General features: G+C 47.5%; 1 protein-coding gene across 1 annotated transcript; it reads left to right on the top strand.

Moving 5' to 3' along the window:
• Window positions 1-267: 267 nt before the first annotated feature.
• Window positions 268-10,023, top strand: kcnv1 (potassium voltage-gated channel modifier subfamily V member 1). The gene is made up of 3 exons (XM_031748623.2): window positions 268-4,048; window positions 5,326-5,993; window positions 8,913-10,023. The coding sequence occupies exons 1-3, from the start codon at window positions 3,735-3,737 to the stop codon at window positions 9,422-9,424; spliced, it is 1,494 nt and encodes a 497-aa protein (XP_031604483.1). The 5' UTR covers window positions 268-3,734; the 3' UTR covers window positions 9,425-10,023.
• The last annotated feature ends 4,916 nt before the right edge of the window (window positions 10,024-14,939 follow it).

The following is a 14,939-nucleotide window of genomic DNA, read 5'->3' as shown; positions in this document are numbered from 1 at the left end:
GACGTACGCAAGTTTTTGGGAGTTAGACCAAAGGACGAGGTCTGGTCACAGAGTTGTTGTTATGATCTCTGTGGGAAAAATTAGCCTCTGATCCAAGTCCACTTAAATCTGCGAATCCCTGGTGGCCTTCAGTGGGCACAGGTCTTAATTAATTCTAAAAAGTGTGAATTTTGCTGTTGAAATTTTTGAAATTCCTTTGGAAATAAACATGTATTAAAAAGAGTCTATGTTTTTTGAAAAACATTTATTTTGAACGGTGCACGACAATTTCAAAACATTTTCTAAAATGTAACAATATGGAACAATGTACATGTTCTCACTTTCATTGGAATATTGTTTATTAAAGGGTCTGACATAGGTGAGCTGGTCAGTGCAAACAACTGAAGAACACAGACAACAGTTAATGCCGAACTAAATTTAAAACGGTCTAATTTTTACCCAAACCGTGTGCACAAACCTCTGCAGGGATCTAAATGTCGACCCAGAGTCAGCGCTTCTGCTGTTTGCTACATCAGTTTTTGTGGTTTTCAGGCTTCAAGAAGCATCATTATGCCAACAATATAAACATTGTTTTAGGTGTATTTGAGTTAGCCAAAAACTTGACTGAATTTTCATATACAAGCTGTTTTCCAAGGCTATAGTATTTGCCTGCAAACAACAGATTTCAGGGATCAGCGAGGCTAATGCCTTTCACACCGCTTTGTCTCAACTCAAAAAAGTCACACAAGTAAAAGATGACTTACCAAGCATGGCAGACAAATCAAAAATCTCTAGAGCTAAATGTTCTGAAACGGCTTCACTTTGGTGCCGGGGGCAGAGTCTGTGAATTTACTCTATTAGTGTCATAGCCCCTTTAGGAGTTCAGAGGTCAAGAGTTCATGTTTCCATTGTAACGCCACCAGATTTGATATATAAACACTCGATTTTAACTACTATTATTTTACACCTCAGACTTACATTTAAAGACTGTGACTCTACTGTGAGTCAAATTAAAGTACTAACACCAACACATTTAACACTTTTGAAACTGCTATGCAGGTAATTTCCAGGCCGGACACATGGCGGCGCTGTGGCAGCAGTGTCTGTGAGGCTCACAAAAGTGGAGCACATTTTTATTCTCGGGCTCAGTTGCACTGTTGCCTAGCAACAGCAGCAGCATCTCAGAGAGAGGGGCGTCCCGTATGGAGGGCGATTAATGCCATGCACGGCTGCACACCAGCTCGTTCTCATTATTATCACTTTGGATGTTTGTCTTCATCGATGTGGGCGGGAACAGCGTGGCTGCTGCTCCGCCTTCTCCTGTTCACCCCACGTAGTGGGCAGAGTAAACTGTCCAATCAGAATTCAAAGCTAAGCTGTCAAAAACATGAATTCTGCCTGCAGGGAATGAAGTAATCAGATTACACCACAGGCAGATTTGTTACTGATGGAAGACTCTTGGTGTCAGAGACTGTGAAGCACACCGAGAATAATTAAGAAATAAAACTTTATGTAAATGTTGGCTCCAAACGCTGATTTTGTATCGATACTGCAGGGCCAGCGTCCCTGCCGGCACCACCGCCAGCTTCACTGACAGCACCACCTAGCGTTACCGCTAGCTTCACCGACAGCGCCACTGCCAGCTTCACCGCCAGCTTCACGGACAGCACCACCGCCAGCGCCACCGACAGCAGCTGATGCTGAAGATGTCATCACTAGAACATCACTGCTTGCTTTATTCATTTTCATGCACGCTCACACGTCTGCACTGCTGCTCTCAGGGTGCTGCCTGTTTGCCACTTCATACTGCAGTGTGTCACTAAGCAGCCTCCATACCTACAGCCTCACTTTTAAAAGCACACCGCGAATCAGAGAGAGCAGAGAGCTGGAGGGAGCGCCAGGTCCTCCTGCTACAGACCTCCTCTCTGAACACCTCCTCGTCTGTGCTCGTCTCTGACACCAGCTGGACTTTATCTCTGCTGTCAGCATGTGAGGACGTGGAGCTATCGCCTCTTGATTTAGAGCAGGTGAGTCCGTAAGCTGAAGCGTGTTCACTGAAGCAGCTCTCAGGTGGTCTGGAAACTATGACCTGTCATTTCTGTGCATGTGTTTTAGGACATGTCTGTAATCTGCAGCTGATGCAGAGACTCTCCCCAAATGGAGTCATCGAGTCTTTGCTTAAATTAAGATTTTAAGCTTTTAATAAAAGACCCAAACTGTCACTTTAACCTGGGGGGGTGGTGGAATAAACTGAGGTGTGTCTGTGTTCTCCTCGAGTCCCGGAGGGACATATTTCATATTCTGCTGCTGGTTTGATCATCATCATCATCATCGGCATCTTCCTGTAAAAAGGTAAAAGATACAGAGCAGTGAAGCTGTCCTGCAGCTGTCAAAGCGACATAAAGGCGTCGTGTCACATCGTTTCCTCCAGCTGTGACCTTTTCCTGCAACACAATGTTTTTTTGCAATTTAAATCCGCGCTTCACGCCGAGCTCTGAGTTCCTCCCAAACTCTAAAAATATATTTAAAAAAAAACTTTAAAATGTGATAAAATTGACACGTTGAAGGTGAAAGAAACGTGATTCTGCCCAGAAACAGGAAGCTTTATTTTACTGTTGGTATTATCTTCTTCATGAAGCATCAGTTTGACTTTCCTCAAATGTGATCAGTCGGCTTTAAAGATACATGCGCAGACTAGTTGTCTGCTCAGAGTCACACTGGTCTGACTGGTCTGAGTGTGCAGTCTGTAAGGGGGACAGGTCCCACTGCTGTAATACTGCAGTACACCAAAGTACACGCCTCTGATTTAAATGAACTTCAGTGTGGGACCTTGTAGAACCGTCTTTGCTCTGTAACGTTTTGATAACAGCACATCTGTGTCCCATACACCGCACTGCACAGGAACAGTCTGTTAACTGGAGTGCACATCTGTAGGAACATCTGTTTATTTACTCATTTTTCATACCATGTGGCAGTTTGGCCTCAAGCATCAGCATCTCCTGTCGCACACGTGCTCGCCAAGGCTCCCAGGGAGGGGTCATATCCTGGAGCAGAAGATGTACCTGAAATCCTGCAGGTTTGGTTGTTCAGAGCTTTATGAGGCTCAGAGGTCCCTGCTCTAACTGTACTGGAGGTGTGAACTGTTGTCTGAGCACAGGAAAATAAGTCGCTCTGTGCTGAGAGCGTAAAAGCTGCACAGCCTCAGTTTGTCAGACTACAGGTAAAGCTGCACCTGTGCGGGTCTGCCCGTTTCTCACCTGCTTCTAAAAAAAGCTCCCACCACATCACCTGAGACAGGTGTTGCTGTGTGAGACGGCCACACTGGAACATCAGCAGTGTTTCGTGGCATGACTTTTTGACTGTCAGTGAGGCGTTGAGCTCATTCTTAGCATCTTTACTGTTTCCTTTCTTCCAGCTCCTGCTCTCTGTTCTTAGTAACCAAAGAGTAATCAGGTGTTTACGGGGGAAATACAGAGAAAGGTTTTTGGGGACTGACTCGCTGTTTTCTTTAACAATCACATACTGTCTCGATACTCCAGCAGCAGGATTAAAGTCGCTCATGTTTATTTAGCAGTTTCTATTTATAAACACGTCAATGCTTCCTGACAGGAGCTGATTCCACCAATCGGCACGTGTTGTTAAGAATTTAAACGTAAACAACAACCAGGCCCCTGTATGCATGTCAGTGTGCCCCCTGTTGGCCAAAGCTGTACTCTGTCTTCTCACCCCTGTGCTCCTCCAGCTTCTCCTCCATCATGAGCCTCTTCTCCAGTTCGATGGCGGGTCTGGGGTCGGAGGTGTGTAGCGACACCGCCTCCCTGGTCTCTTTGGAGTCGAGCGTTTTCTTCAGCGAGCCGATGGTGTCCTGCGTCAGAGACCCGCTCAACTTCTTTATTGTCAACGTGGGCGGGAGTCGCTACGTGCTGTCGCAGGATCTGCTGGCGTCCTATCCGGAGACCCGTCTGGGGAAACTGGTCTGCTGCAGCCGAGATTCGGCGCTGGAGCTCTGCGACGATGCCGACTTCCTGGAGAACGAGTTCTTCTTTGACAGGAACTCCCAGGCCTTCCAGTAGGTGGCGCTTTTTCTCCTGGCTGAGGCAACGAGTTTAAAGCATTAAAGTTAATGTGCTTGTGCTGGCCTGCCTGTAGCTGCTGTAGACACGGCGTTGATGACTCGTAAAAATAAAAACTAAATGTTGTAAGATTATTCAGAGCTGCAGATGTTATAGGTTTCTATTTTTTTATTAGTTTTTATTTAAATCAATTATTTGGGGGATTTTTTTAGTTTCCAGAGTCGGTTTCAGTTCAGTGTTTTTGTTTTCATCATGTGGCCGGGATTTCAAATTACCATGACAACACCAATCAACACACAGACAGATTTTTAGGTGTTGTTGTCTGTTTTTATATTTTTATGACATCTGATTTAAAATTTGATTGCATTTCTTCCTTTTTATCTTTGCCATTGGTCAGAGGAAGCTTCACTTCACACCTGGCGAACTATGTTCAGGTGACCGCAGTACAGATTAGTAAGGGTGAAGAAGAGAAGAGTGAGCATGCTCAGTCAGGTCAGTTTTCTGCAGTAATATAGCATCGTGACTCGATTGGGCGCGCTCAGACGGTGACGGGCTCCGAACACGTGAAAATAAAGTTTATTTCTATCTATTCTTCTTCTTGTTTCAAGACGTCTGATTTAAACCCCCAAAATTTGAAGGTTTATGAACATATACTGTGATATCCAGCATGGGGCTACTCCTCTGATTGGACAGGTGTTCCTCCTGCTCAGCTGATCTCTGAGCTCAGTCCCTCCGTCCTGATGGGTTTCTGCTCTCAGTCTGACTGAAGTAAACAGGAAGTCCCATTAGAGTCACAGCAGGAAGCGGTCGCTACCACATGACTCTGTCCTGTTTTTCAGTCTAATCCACTATTCGCTCAAGATGCCAATATGGTGAGATTTCACTAACATAAGAGACATGGCGACGGCCGTGTTCACCTTATAAATTTTATTTTGTCATCATGAACAAGTGAAAATTAGAGGACTTTGGTTATTCTCAGAGGAAGGACAGCAAGGCTCTTTCAACCCATCAGGACGGACGTCACTGAGCCCAGAGATCGGCCAAGCAGGGGGCTCACCTCCTCGTAGACTTCTGTCCAATCAGGCTTCAGAGGAGTCGCCCCCTGCTGGACTTTAGAGAGGATGCAGGGTAACAGCACTGAAGAATGGCAGGTCTCTGTTTTGGACTGTCACCCTGAACTGCTCTGATCCAGACTCTGGATGTTTGTTTGGACTGGTTCTTCAGTCAGAGTCGTGCAGACTGAGCTTACCTGTGTCTTTGTGTTTGTCCACAGGTACGTGATGAACTACTACCGGACGGGTCACCTGCACGTCATGGAGGAGCTGTGTGAGATCTCCTTCCTGCAGGAGATCGAGTACTGGGGCATCGACGAGCTCCGCATCAACCCCTGCTGCCGTGAGCGCTACTACCGCCGCAAGGAGCAGAAGGAGAGCCTCGAGGTACAGCGGGAGCTCGATGCCGACGACGGGGACGAGGACTTTGCGGGCGCCGCCTGCCCGGCCGCTCGCCGCCGCCTCTGGGATGTCCTAGAGAAACCAGAGTCATCGCGTGCTGCTCGGACCTTCGGCTCACTCTCGATGTTCTTCGTGGTGTTGTCGGTCATCAACATGGTGCTCATCTCGCTGGACTTGGGTGAGGACTTTGGAGCGGGTGGCCTCGGCATCGGCGCTCCACTGCTCTTCGACGCCCTGGAATACGTGTGTGTCGTGTGGTTCACGATCGAGCTGGCGCTTCGGTTCCTCTGCGTCAGGGACAAGTGCCGATTCAGTCGGAGCATTCCCAACGTCATCGATCTGCTTGCCATCCTCCCGTTCTACGTAACTCTGGTGGTGGAGAACCTCCACGGAGGATCCACCGAGCTGGAGAACATGGGCCGTGTGGTGCAGGTGCTGCGCCTCCTGAGGTCACTCCGCATGCTGAAGCTGGGCCGGCACTCGACAGGTAAAAACTCCTCATCCTTGTTTTTAATCTCTGTCTCTCTTCCACAGCATGTCTTTATCCTGTCTTCCTTCTTTCACCCCAACCAATCACAGCAGATGGCCCCGCCCCTCCCTGAGCCTGGTTCTGCCGGAGGTTTCTTCCTGTTAAAAGGGAGTTTTTCCTTCCCACTGTCGCCAAAGTGCTGCTCATAGGGGGTCATATGATTGTTGGGCTTTTCTCTGTATGTATTATTGTAGGATCTACCTGACAATATAAAGCACCTTGAGGCGACTGTTGTTGTGATTTGGTGCTGTGTAAATAAAACTGAACTGAACTGAATTCAACTGCTCACAGCGGGAACTCAGCTCTTCCTCCTGTTCGAGAAATTGAGTTTTAGGCAACATCTTCAGCATCGTCATCATCTTCTGAGAGTAAACAAGCAAAAATACACACCTTTCCAATCAAATTCAAATATTCTAAGAAAGGATCAGTCTCACTGACTCTTATGACAATTTCAGCTGCTCCGCCTTTTCTTTAAACTCATCTTAGCAAAGGAGAAATGAAATGTGTTGGATGTATTCCAGCCGGTCAATGATAATTATTAACGAGTTACTTTAAAGGCTTTCCTGCTCTGCACGTGCATCGCAGCAGCACTAGTTATCTTTAGGTTTCAACACAAAATATCACATCAGCACCTGAAAGCCTTTATTTGCACTGTTTGTGAGACAGTGGTGAGGGTGCGTATGAGTGACAGCTGGGATGAAGGTGGAGGTGGGGAGTACACCTGGGATCTGCTCTGAGCCCCTTCCTGTTTGCAGATGAGGTCAGGCAGGAGTCTCTGTGATCTGCAGTGAGAGCTTAGAGCAGGTGGAGGTCTGCTCTGCACAGGTGGCGGTGAGCCTGGAGAGAAGAGGAATGAAAGTCGTAGAAGATGAAACGATCCATGTGTGCGAATGGGAGAGAGGCAGGTCGACAAGTGAACATGGAGCAGAGGATGAGTTTAAATACCTGGGCTCAACCGTCTACAGAGAGGTGACAAGGAGAGTGCAGGCAGGGTGGAGTGGGTGGAGGCGAGAGTGACGGAAGGATAGCAGTGAAAAGGGAAGGTCTAAGGACGGAGGTGAGACCTGCTGTGATGGGTGGAGCCGAGCTGAACGTGTTCAGGTGTTCAGTGAGCAGGATGGATATGAGGGACGGCTCAGAGTCAGAGAGGCTGAGATGTTCTGAGCATGTGCAGAGGAGGGAGGGTGGAGGATGAAGATGGAGCTGCAGGCAGGAGGAGGTTCATGGATGTAGTGAAGGAGGATGTACAGAGGGCAGCAGTGTGAAATCAGTTCCTGTAAAAGTAGGTGTGAGATCAGACTCTTTGTTCCTCCGAGGACTGAAATGGCAGTTTTATTAGAGCGCTGCATGTCGGGATTTGACGGGATTTAAGACATGATGCAAATATCCGGGAGAGAAGAAGAAATGGAAATCATGTCAGAGCGAAGCCGCTGCTGTGAGATTACAGCCGGGAGGTTCTCCGAGGACAACAAAGACCAAAATATATATAGATTCTCATCCTGGCGAATGAGGGAGGAAGTGTGATTACGTCAGCTCGTGTGTGTCAGGCTGACGTACGAGCGCTTTGATCTGAGTGATTTGGGAAAGGATGATCATCCCTGGACTCATGAATAATAAAAGGAAACAGGGAGGCAGAGAGAGAAACTTTAATCATCTTAAACTATTGAAATAAATAATACAGAGAAAAGGCAAAGACTGAAGTCGGGACCTAAAACTGAGAGAAAAATAGGTTACAAGTGTAATCTGCACGTATAACAGCTGAGGGTGATTAACGGTCTGCACAAACACGCTCACGGTGCGCATCACACCGCCAGATGGAGTCCTGAAGAGGCCTTTCTCATGACCTAAACATGATAGGGAACCACTGAGGGAACTAAAGATCAGGACTGAAGATCCAACAATATCACCAGGATTAAAACTTGGGAATCCAAAAACCCACAAAAACGTCACTAAGAGAGGAAACACCAAATTAAACTCCAAACCCTGACAGCGTGAAATAAACGTTCCAAAAAGCTTTTTCATTGGCTCCTCAAACCTTCCTCTCAGCAGAGGATCCAAACCCTCAGAAAGCTCCGGACGAGCTCCTCGGGTCCTCCTGAAAGTCAGCAGCTCGTTTTCTCCTTCCAAAAGGAGGGGAGCACACCTGATGAGTCACCGTGGCGTGAACGCCGGCGAACACTGTGTTACTGTGTAGCATCACTTTTTCTTTCAGCCGTTCGTTGTTCTCAGCTTCAGTCCTCAGAGTCTGAGAGATGAGGACAGGAAAATAAACGAAGGGACGTAAAGTACTCGGAAACATGGCTGCTTCACGGCGTTTTGGTGCTGCTGCAGAAACACCTGTTTGAGTCGCGGTTTCTTTTTCTCTTTAAGCTTTAAAGTGTGTGTGTATCAGGATGATGTCACATCCTGTCAGAGGTGTTTATTGAACAGCAAAGGAAGATTTTTATTCTCACCGACATAAAGTGAAAACCGTCACTGAATTGCTGTCCTCTGATAACCCTAACCCTTCCACCCTACGGCTCCTGAACCAAATCCAACATGGCGGCAGCGAGGACTGAAACTAGCCTTTGTCTGTATGTTTATCAGTTAAATATAGATATATTTATATAATGTGACACCAAATCGTAACAACTTGCCTTGAGGTGCTTTATATTATGAGGTAGGCCCTGCAATAATACAGAGAAAACCCAACAATCAGACTTTGGCGACAGTGGGAAGGCAAAACTCGTTTTGAACAGGAAGAAACGTGCAGCAGAACCAGGCTCAGGGAGGGAGCTGTTGGGTTAGAGGGAGGAAGTCGTGACAAAGACAGGATTAATAATAGTGAGAGGTGTGTAAACACCGTCTGTGACCTCCGTCCGTCTCTCTTCCTTCCAGGATTGAAGTCTCTCGGTATGACCATCGCGCAGTGCTACGAGGAGGTCGGCCTTCTGCTCCTCTTCCTCGGTGTGGGCATCTCCATTTTTGCGACTGTGGTCTTCGCCCTGGAGCACGACCTTCCTGCCACCACCTTCACCAGCGTTCCCACCGCCTGGTGGTGGGCGACCACGTCTATGACCACGGTGGGCTACGGGGACGTGCGGCCTGACACGGCGGTGGGAAAGGTGCTCGCCTTTCTCTGCATCCTGTCTGGGATCCTAATCTTGGCGCTTCCCATCGCCATCATCAACGACCGCTTCTCCGCCTGCTACTTCACCCTGAAGATGAAGGAGGCAGCGATACGACACGGCGAGATGCTGAAGCGACTGGCCCGCGGCTCGGTGGGGGAGGCGGGGCCGGGCGTGAACCTGAGGGACGCCTATGCCCGGAGCGTGCTGGAGATGATGAGGCTGCACGGACGGGAAAGGGCGAGCACAAGAAGCAGCGGGGGCGACGACCTGTGGTGGTAACAAGAACAGCCCCACCCCTGTGACCTCTGACCCCTCTGTGAAACACACACACGATGACCCCAGCAGCAGCAGAGCCCCTGATTGGACGAGAGGACGACAGCAGGAAGGTAGACCCAGAGAGACGAGTGTGAACATGCTCAGACCGTCCCGCTGTACGTTCTGTGGGTCACGTATGTGTCCAGCAGCCCAGAGAGCAGCGTGTTCCTGTTTAACTCATGACTTTATTTACAAAACACATTTTCTCTCTGAACATTAGGCCCACCCCCAAAGTAAAACAGTATCTGATTATGAGCCTCAGCTTCTACTGAGCATGTGCAGACCTGCCGGTGTTTGTTCAACACTTCAGCGAGCACCCCTGAGAGGAGGTGAAATCATCAGAGCAGGAGGTGCAGATGGTCTTCCTCGTGGGCGGTCGGTGTAACTCTGCAAATCTGAATATTAATAATCCCCCAGCTGAGCGCACTCAGGCTGGTTCTGATTGGCTATTGGGTTTGTCTTACACGCCTCAGACGTCTAGCATTAAATCTGTGCTTTGATCTTAAGCTATATTCACACGTTTCCCTCAGAGGCAATGAAACTCGTCTTCAATCATCATCGTCACGATCAATAAAGCTTTATTCAAAGATTGTTTGTGATTCATTTCTGTCATGGTGTCGATGTGGAAGGTAAATAAAATACAGACTCGGGACGAAGGAGATAAAGTGAAAGTTAGCCATCATTATAAAATTACTCTAACATTATTATTATTATTACATCATCAGCTGTTATTAAAAAGTTATTACACTATTATTATTATGTCATTCAATTCAGTGTGCCAAATCACAACAACAGTTACCTCAAGGCGCTTTATATTGTAAGGTAGACCCTAATACATACAGAGAAAAACCCAACAATCATATGACCCCCTGTGAGCAAGCACTTTGGCGACAGTGGGAAGGAAAAACTCCCTTTTAACAGGAAGAAACCTCCGGCAGAACCAGGCTCAGGGAGGGGCGGGGCCATCTGCTGTGATTGGTTGGGGTGAGAGAAGGAAAAATTCGAAAAATTTATTGTTTGTTTGAATTAACGAGCTCTCAGCAGTTTTCTGCTGAAGAATAAAAAGCACACTTCAAATCCTGTCTCCCCCCCACCCTGGACCCCCACCAATTCGCATACCGCCAGAACAGGAGCACAGAGGATGCAGTCTCCATCGCACTGCACTCTGTCCTTTCACACCTGGACAACAACAACACCTACGCCAGAATGCTGTTTATAGACTTCAGTTCAGCGTTCAATACAATCCACCCCTCACAACTCATCAGGAAACTGACAGACCTGGGCATCAGTTCCCTCATCTGCAAATGGTTACTGGACTTCCTGACCAACCGCCCCCAACATGTCCGGCTGGATAACCGCTGCTCATCAACAATCACAATGAACACCGGTGTACCACAAGGCTGTGTGATGAGCCCTTTCCTCTACTCCCTCTTCACCCACGACTGCAGACCTGCTGATGGTTCCAACACCATCATGAAGTTTGCAGGTGACACCACGGTGATTGGCCTCATCAGCGACAACGATGAAGCCGCCTACAGGGAGGAGGTGGATCGTCTGGCTGAGTGGTGCGACTCAAACAACCTGCTGCTTAACACCGAGAAGACCAAGGAGCTCATCGTGGACTACAGGAGGAATGCTGACCCACATCCACCCATCCACATTAAGGGGACGGCTGTGGAGCGTGTGAGCAGCTTCAAGTTCCTGGGAGTCCACATCTCCGAGGATCTCACCTGGACGACCAACTGCTCCAAGCTGGTCAAGAAGGCTCACCAGCGCCTCTTCTTCTTGAGGACTCTGAGGAAGAACCACCTGTCCTCAGACATCCTGGTGAACTTCTATCGCTGCACCATCGAGAGCATCCTGACCAACTGTATAACAGTCTGGTACGGGAACTGCTCCGCCTCGGACCGGAAGGCGTTGCAGAGGGTCGTGAAAACCGCTCAGCGCATCGCCGGAGCACCACTTCCTGCCATAAAGGACAACTACAGGAAGCGGTGTCTGAAAAGGGCTGGGAAAATCATCAGAGACCCCAGTCACCCATCACATGGACTCTTCACCCTCCTGCCCTCTGGGAGGCGCTACAGGAGCCTCCGGACTAAGACCACCAGGTACCGGAACAGCTTCTTCCCCACAGCTGTCAGACTCCTGAACTCTGCCTCCTGACATCTGACCCACGTTAAACTCATGGACTGAACATACACACACCCACAACCACCTACACACACACACACACACACACACACACACACACACACAATGGACAACCGTACCCTCAAACACACAATAATAACATGGACTGAACCACCACTCACAACCACTAGCACTTTATATAGCCTCTGTAGAAATTATCCACATATCTCACTTATCTTAACTGCACTACTGTATAGCTCTGTGTAAATAATCATTCTGTACATACGATAATTTATAATCCTACAACTGTTTATAACTTACATAGTTCACATTTCTGTATAACTGTATATCTCATATTTCTGTATAGTTTTTATTTCATATTTATATCCTGTTCATAGCCTGTACATACTTATAGTTATAGAATATTCATAACATACTTCACACCGTGTACATTATAACAACCATAATAGACCCATTTCTGTAATATACTTACATATTTATATTATTGCTAATATATATTGTAATATATCTATATCACGACTAAAGCACTTTCTGGATGGATGCAAACTGCATTTCGTTGCCCTGTACCTGTGCATGTGCAATGACAATAAAGTTGAATTCTATTCTATTCTAAAAACCTTCCTGTTCACAGGTGGGACTCATTGACTGAGCCTGGTTCTGAGGGACGTTTCTTCCTGTTAAAAGGAAGTTTTTCCTTCCCACTGTCACCAAGGTGCTACTCATAGGGGGTTGTCAGATTGTCGGGGTTTCCCGGTATTATTGTCAGGTCTTTACCTTACGATTTAAAGCACCTTGAGGTGAGTGCTGTTGTGATTTGGTGCTGCTTAAATAAAATTGAAATGAACTGAGATGATTGGTGGAGGCTGTGAGGCCAGCATGGTGTAGGGCTGAGTGAGACGTGAGATGTTCACACGCCACCATGATAGCTTTGACCTTCCTGTGGCATCGTCTCACAGTGGACGCACGCCTCAGCGGCTGCAGCAGGAGGGGCCCCGCGGTGTTTCTGGTATCCTGCTGCTTCCTATTTCCAGGCCGCCGCTCTGCTGAGGTCACAGAGGTCGCCTCAAATATCATGGTGACGCCTGAAGGCGTGAATCCAACTGCTGAGTGTTTTAAGCAGCTCTCATTTCTCTGATCTCTGCAGATGGTCAGCATCCTCTGTCAGTATGACCCACCATCATCATCCTCATCACCGATATCAGCCCGCCCTCACTGTTTGTGAGATCAGGGTCAGTCTCCACATTTTTCTTACAGATGACTTTATTTTCCCACCCAAAAACCTCCAAACAGTCTCTCAGTGTGCCCGAGTCTGTGCCACAGATGCATGCTTCGCTCTCAGTGTCTCTAATTTGATCTAATTTCATTCCTAACTCGCCTGAAGCTGCAGGACGCCTGCTGTGACCGGTTAAATGCATCCTGGAGGTTGAGAACACCGCAGCCTGAGCGTTCAGAAAGCTTGCCACGTGTAAGGTAAACATGAGAGTCTGAACACGTGAACGTATCCGTGTGCAGGTGTCTCAGAAGACATGTGAAGCTGCTGCGTAGTCGAGAACACGCTGATGCTGACGGAGGGTTGTTTCTGCAGCACAGGTACAGATCACATGACCTCCTGCTGGCTGCTTTCATGGCTGACCTGAATTCTCGGTTTGATGCCAGCAGCGGTGCAGTGACACAGAAACTGGAACATCACATTTGCATTTCAGGCATTTGAGGAGGAAGATCGCAGCCATCCACAGAGAGAGGGAGAGACTGCACAGGGAGAGCAGAGAGACGCAGGGTCCAGGAGGTCAGAGGTCACAGGGTTAGGGTTCATCTGAAAGTCTGAGAATTCAGGGGAAACATAAACCTTGTGTTCAGTGCAGAGAAGAAAAGATCCACCCCGCCCTGATCTCGCTGTGATATAAAACTTCATCAGTAGCTGAAGTCACATGTGAAACGAACGAGTGGTAATGAGGCTAAAAGCAGACAAGACCGCCTCACCTGCAGCTCGCAGAGCAACCTCTGCTGATGTGATCTGACTCCGTGAAGCGCCTGAACACCTCCTCTGTGACATCACAGCTCCTCCGGCACTCTGCCTGGAAATGTCCTCAGGCTGCATGTCTGATTGTTCCTCACCCGACAATAATAGATACAGAGAAAAACCCAACAATCATGTGACCCCCTATGAGCAAGCACTTTGGCGACAGTGGGAAGGAAAAACTCCCTTTTAACAGGAAGAAACCTCCGGCAGAACCAGGCTCAGGGAGGGGCGGGGCCATCTGCTGTGATTGGTTGGGGTGAGAGAAGGAAAACAGGATAAAGACATGCTGTGGAAGAGAGACAGAGATTAATAACAGATATGATTCGATGCAGAGAGGTCTATTAACACATAGGCTGTATCCCAATTCAGGGTCTGCAGCCTTAAAGGCCGCATTTTAAGGCCGATTACGGCACAGCGACGTGACGAAGGCTGTCCCAATTCAAAGGCTGCTCGAAATGCGGCCCTCAAATGCATCCTTCATTTCCCTGAATTTTAAGGATGGGTCGGTGTATCCTTCATGGCCCAACATATCCCAGACTTCATAGCGCGGCGGTGGGTGTGGATAATTTTGTCGAAAAAAACGGCAGACGGAAGTTTACTCTTCGGCGGCCGAAGAGTAAACTTTCAAAAGTAAGTACTGAATATTATATCACATATTTATGTGCAAATGTTTAATAATGAAGAACATTAAAACATTACTGTTGGCCACATGTTATGTGACATTAGTGATGTTTGTACTAACTTGGTTTTAAAGCCTTTACTTTCAAATATACGCCGTTCAATAGTCGACCTTAATCTTACAGAGAATGTGATGATTTATGGATAATTAAAGTCAGTCATATATCCACAAACACAACAAGCTGAAAGTCAGTGATGCTGCTCGGTTTGCAGTCCTGAATATGACGGCACAAGCAGGATTCACTGCACTGTTAATGTTAGCTATGTTATATTGCTGCCTCTGTTCGGTGGTGTCGAGCCAAACGGACTTTAACGTGTGTTTGAACGAGCTGACGGTTCACTCGTTAAGCTGAAAGAAAGATGCTTTAATCACAGGAGTCACACATGTGTCCACTGGACCATCTGGGAACTCTTCTTGTTTAGCACTTCGTAATAACACAAACACTAAATCCTCCTTCTCTTGTGCTGTTTTGTAGCAGTGTGTACACCTGAGACTGTCACCTGTCTGTCTGTCCTGCACTCTCTCTGTTTCTTTCTCTCTGATTGTGGAATAAAAGTATGAACATGTATTTATAAGTTACACTTGTGTTTGAATCCTGCAGCTTATCACACATTTGATTTCCATGTGTA

The sequence above is a fragment of the Oreochromis aureus genome, linkage group 11 (assembly GCF_013358895.1).
Source record: "Oreochromis aureus strain Israel breed Guangdong linkage group 11, ZZ_aureus, whole genome shotgun sequence".
Taxonomy (NCBI): Eukaryota; Metazoa; Chordata; class Actinopteri; order Cichliformes; family Cichlidae; genus Oreochromis; species Oreochromis aureus.
This window is presented reverse-complemented; position numbering and strand designations above follow the sequence as displayed.

Bases quoted from the DNA above. Each gene is read 5' to 3' on its own strand.
- kcnv1 (XM_031748623.2), top strand. From the start codon at position 3,735: ATGAGCCTCTTCTCCAGTTCGATGGCGGGTCTGGGGTCGGAGGTGTGT. The intron at 4,049-5,325 runs GTAGGTGGCGCT...GTTTGTCCACAG, and splicing joins AGGAACTCCCAGGCCTTCCA to GTACGTGATGAACTACTACC. The intron at 5,994-8,912 runs GTAAAAACTCCT...TCTTCCTTCCAG, and splicing joins GCTGGGCCGGCACTCGACAG to GATTGAAGTCTCTCGGTATG.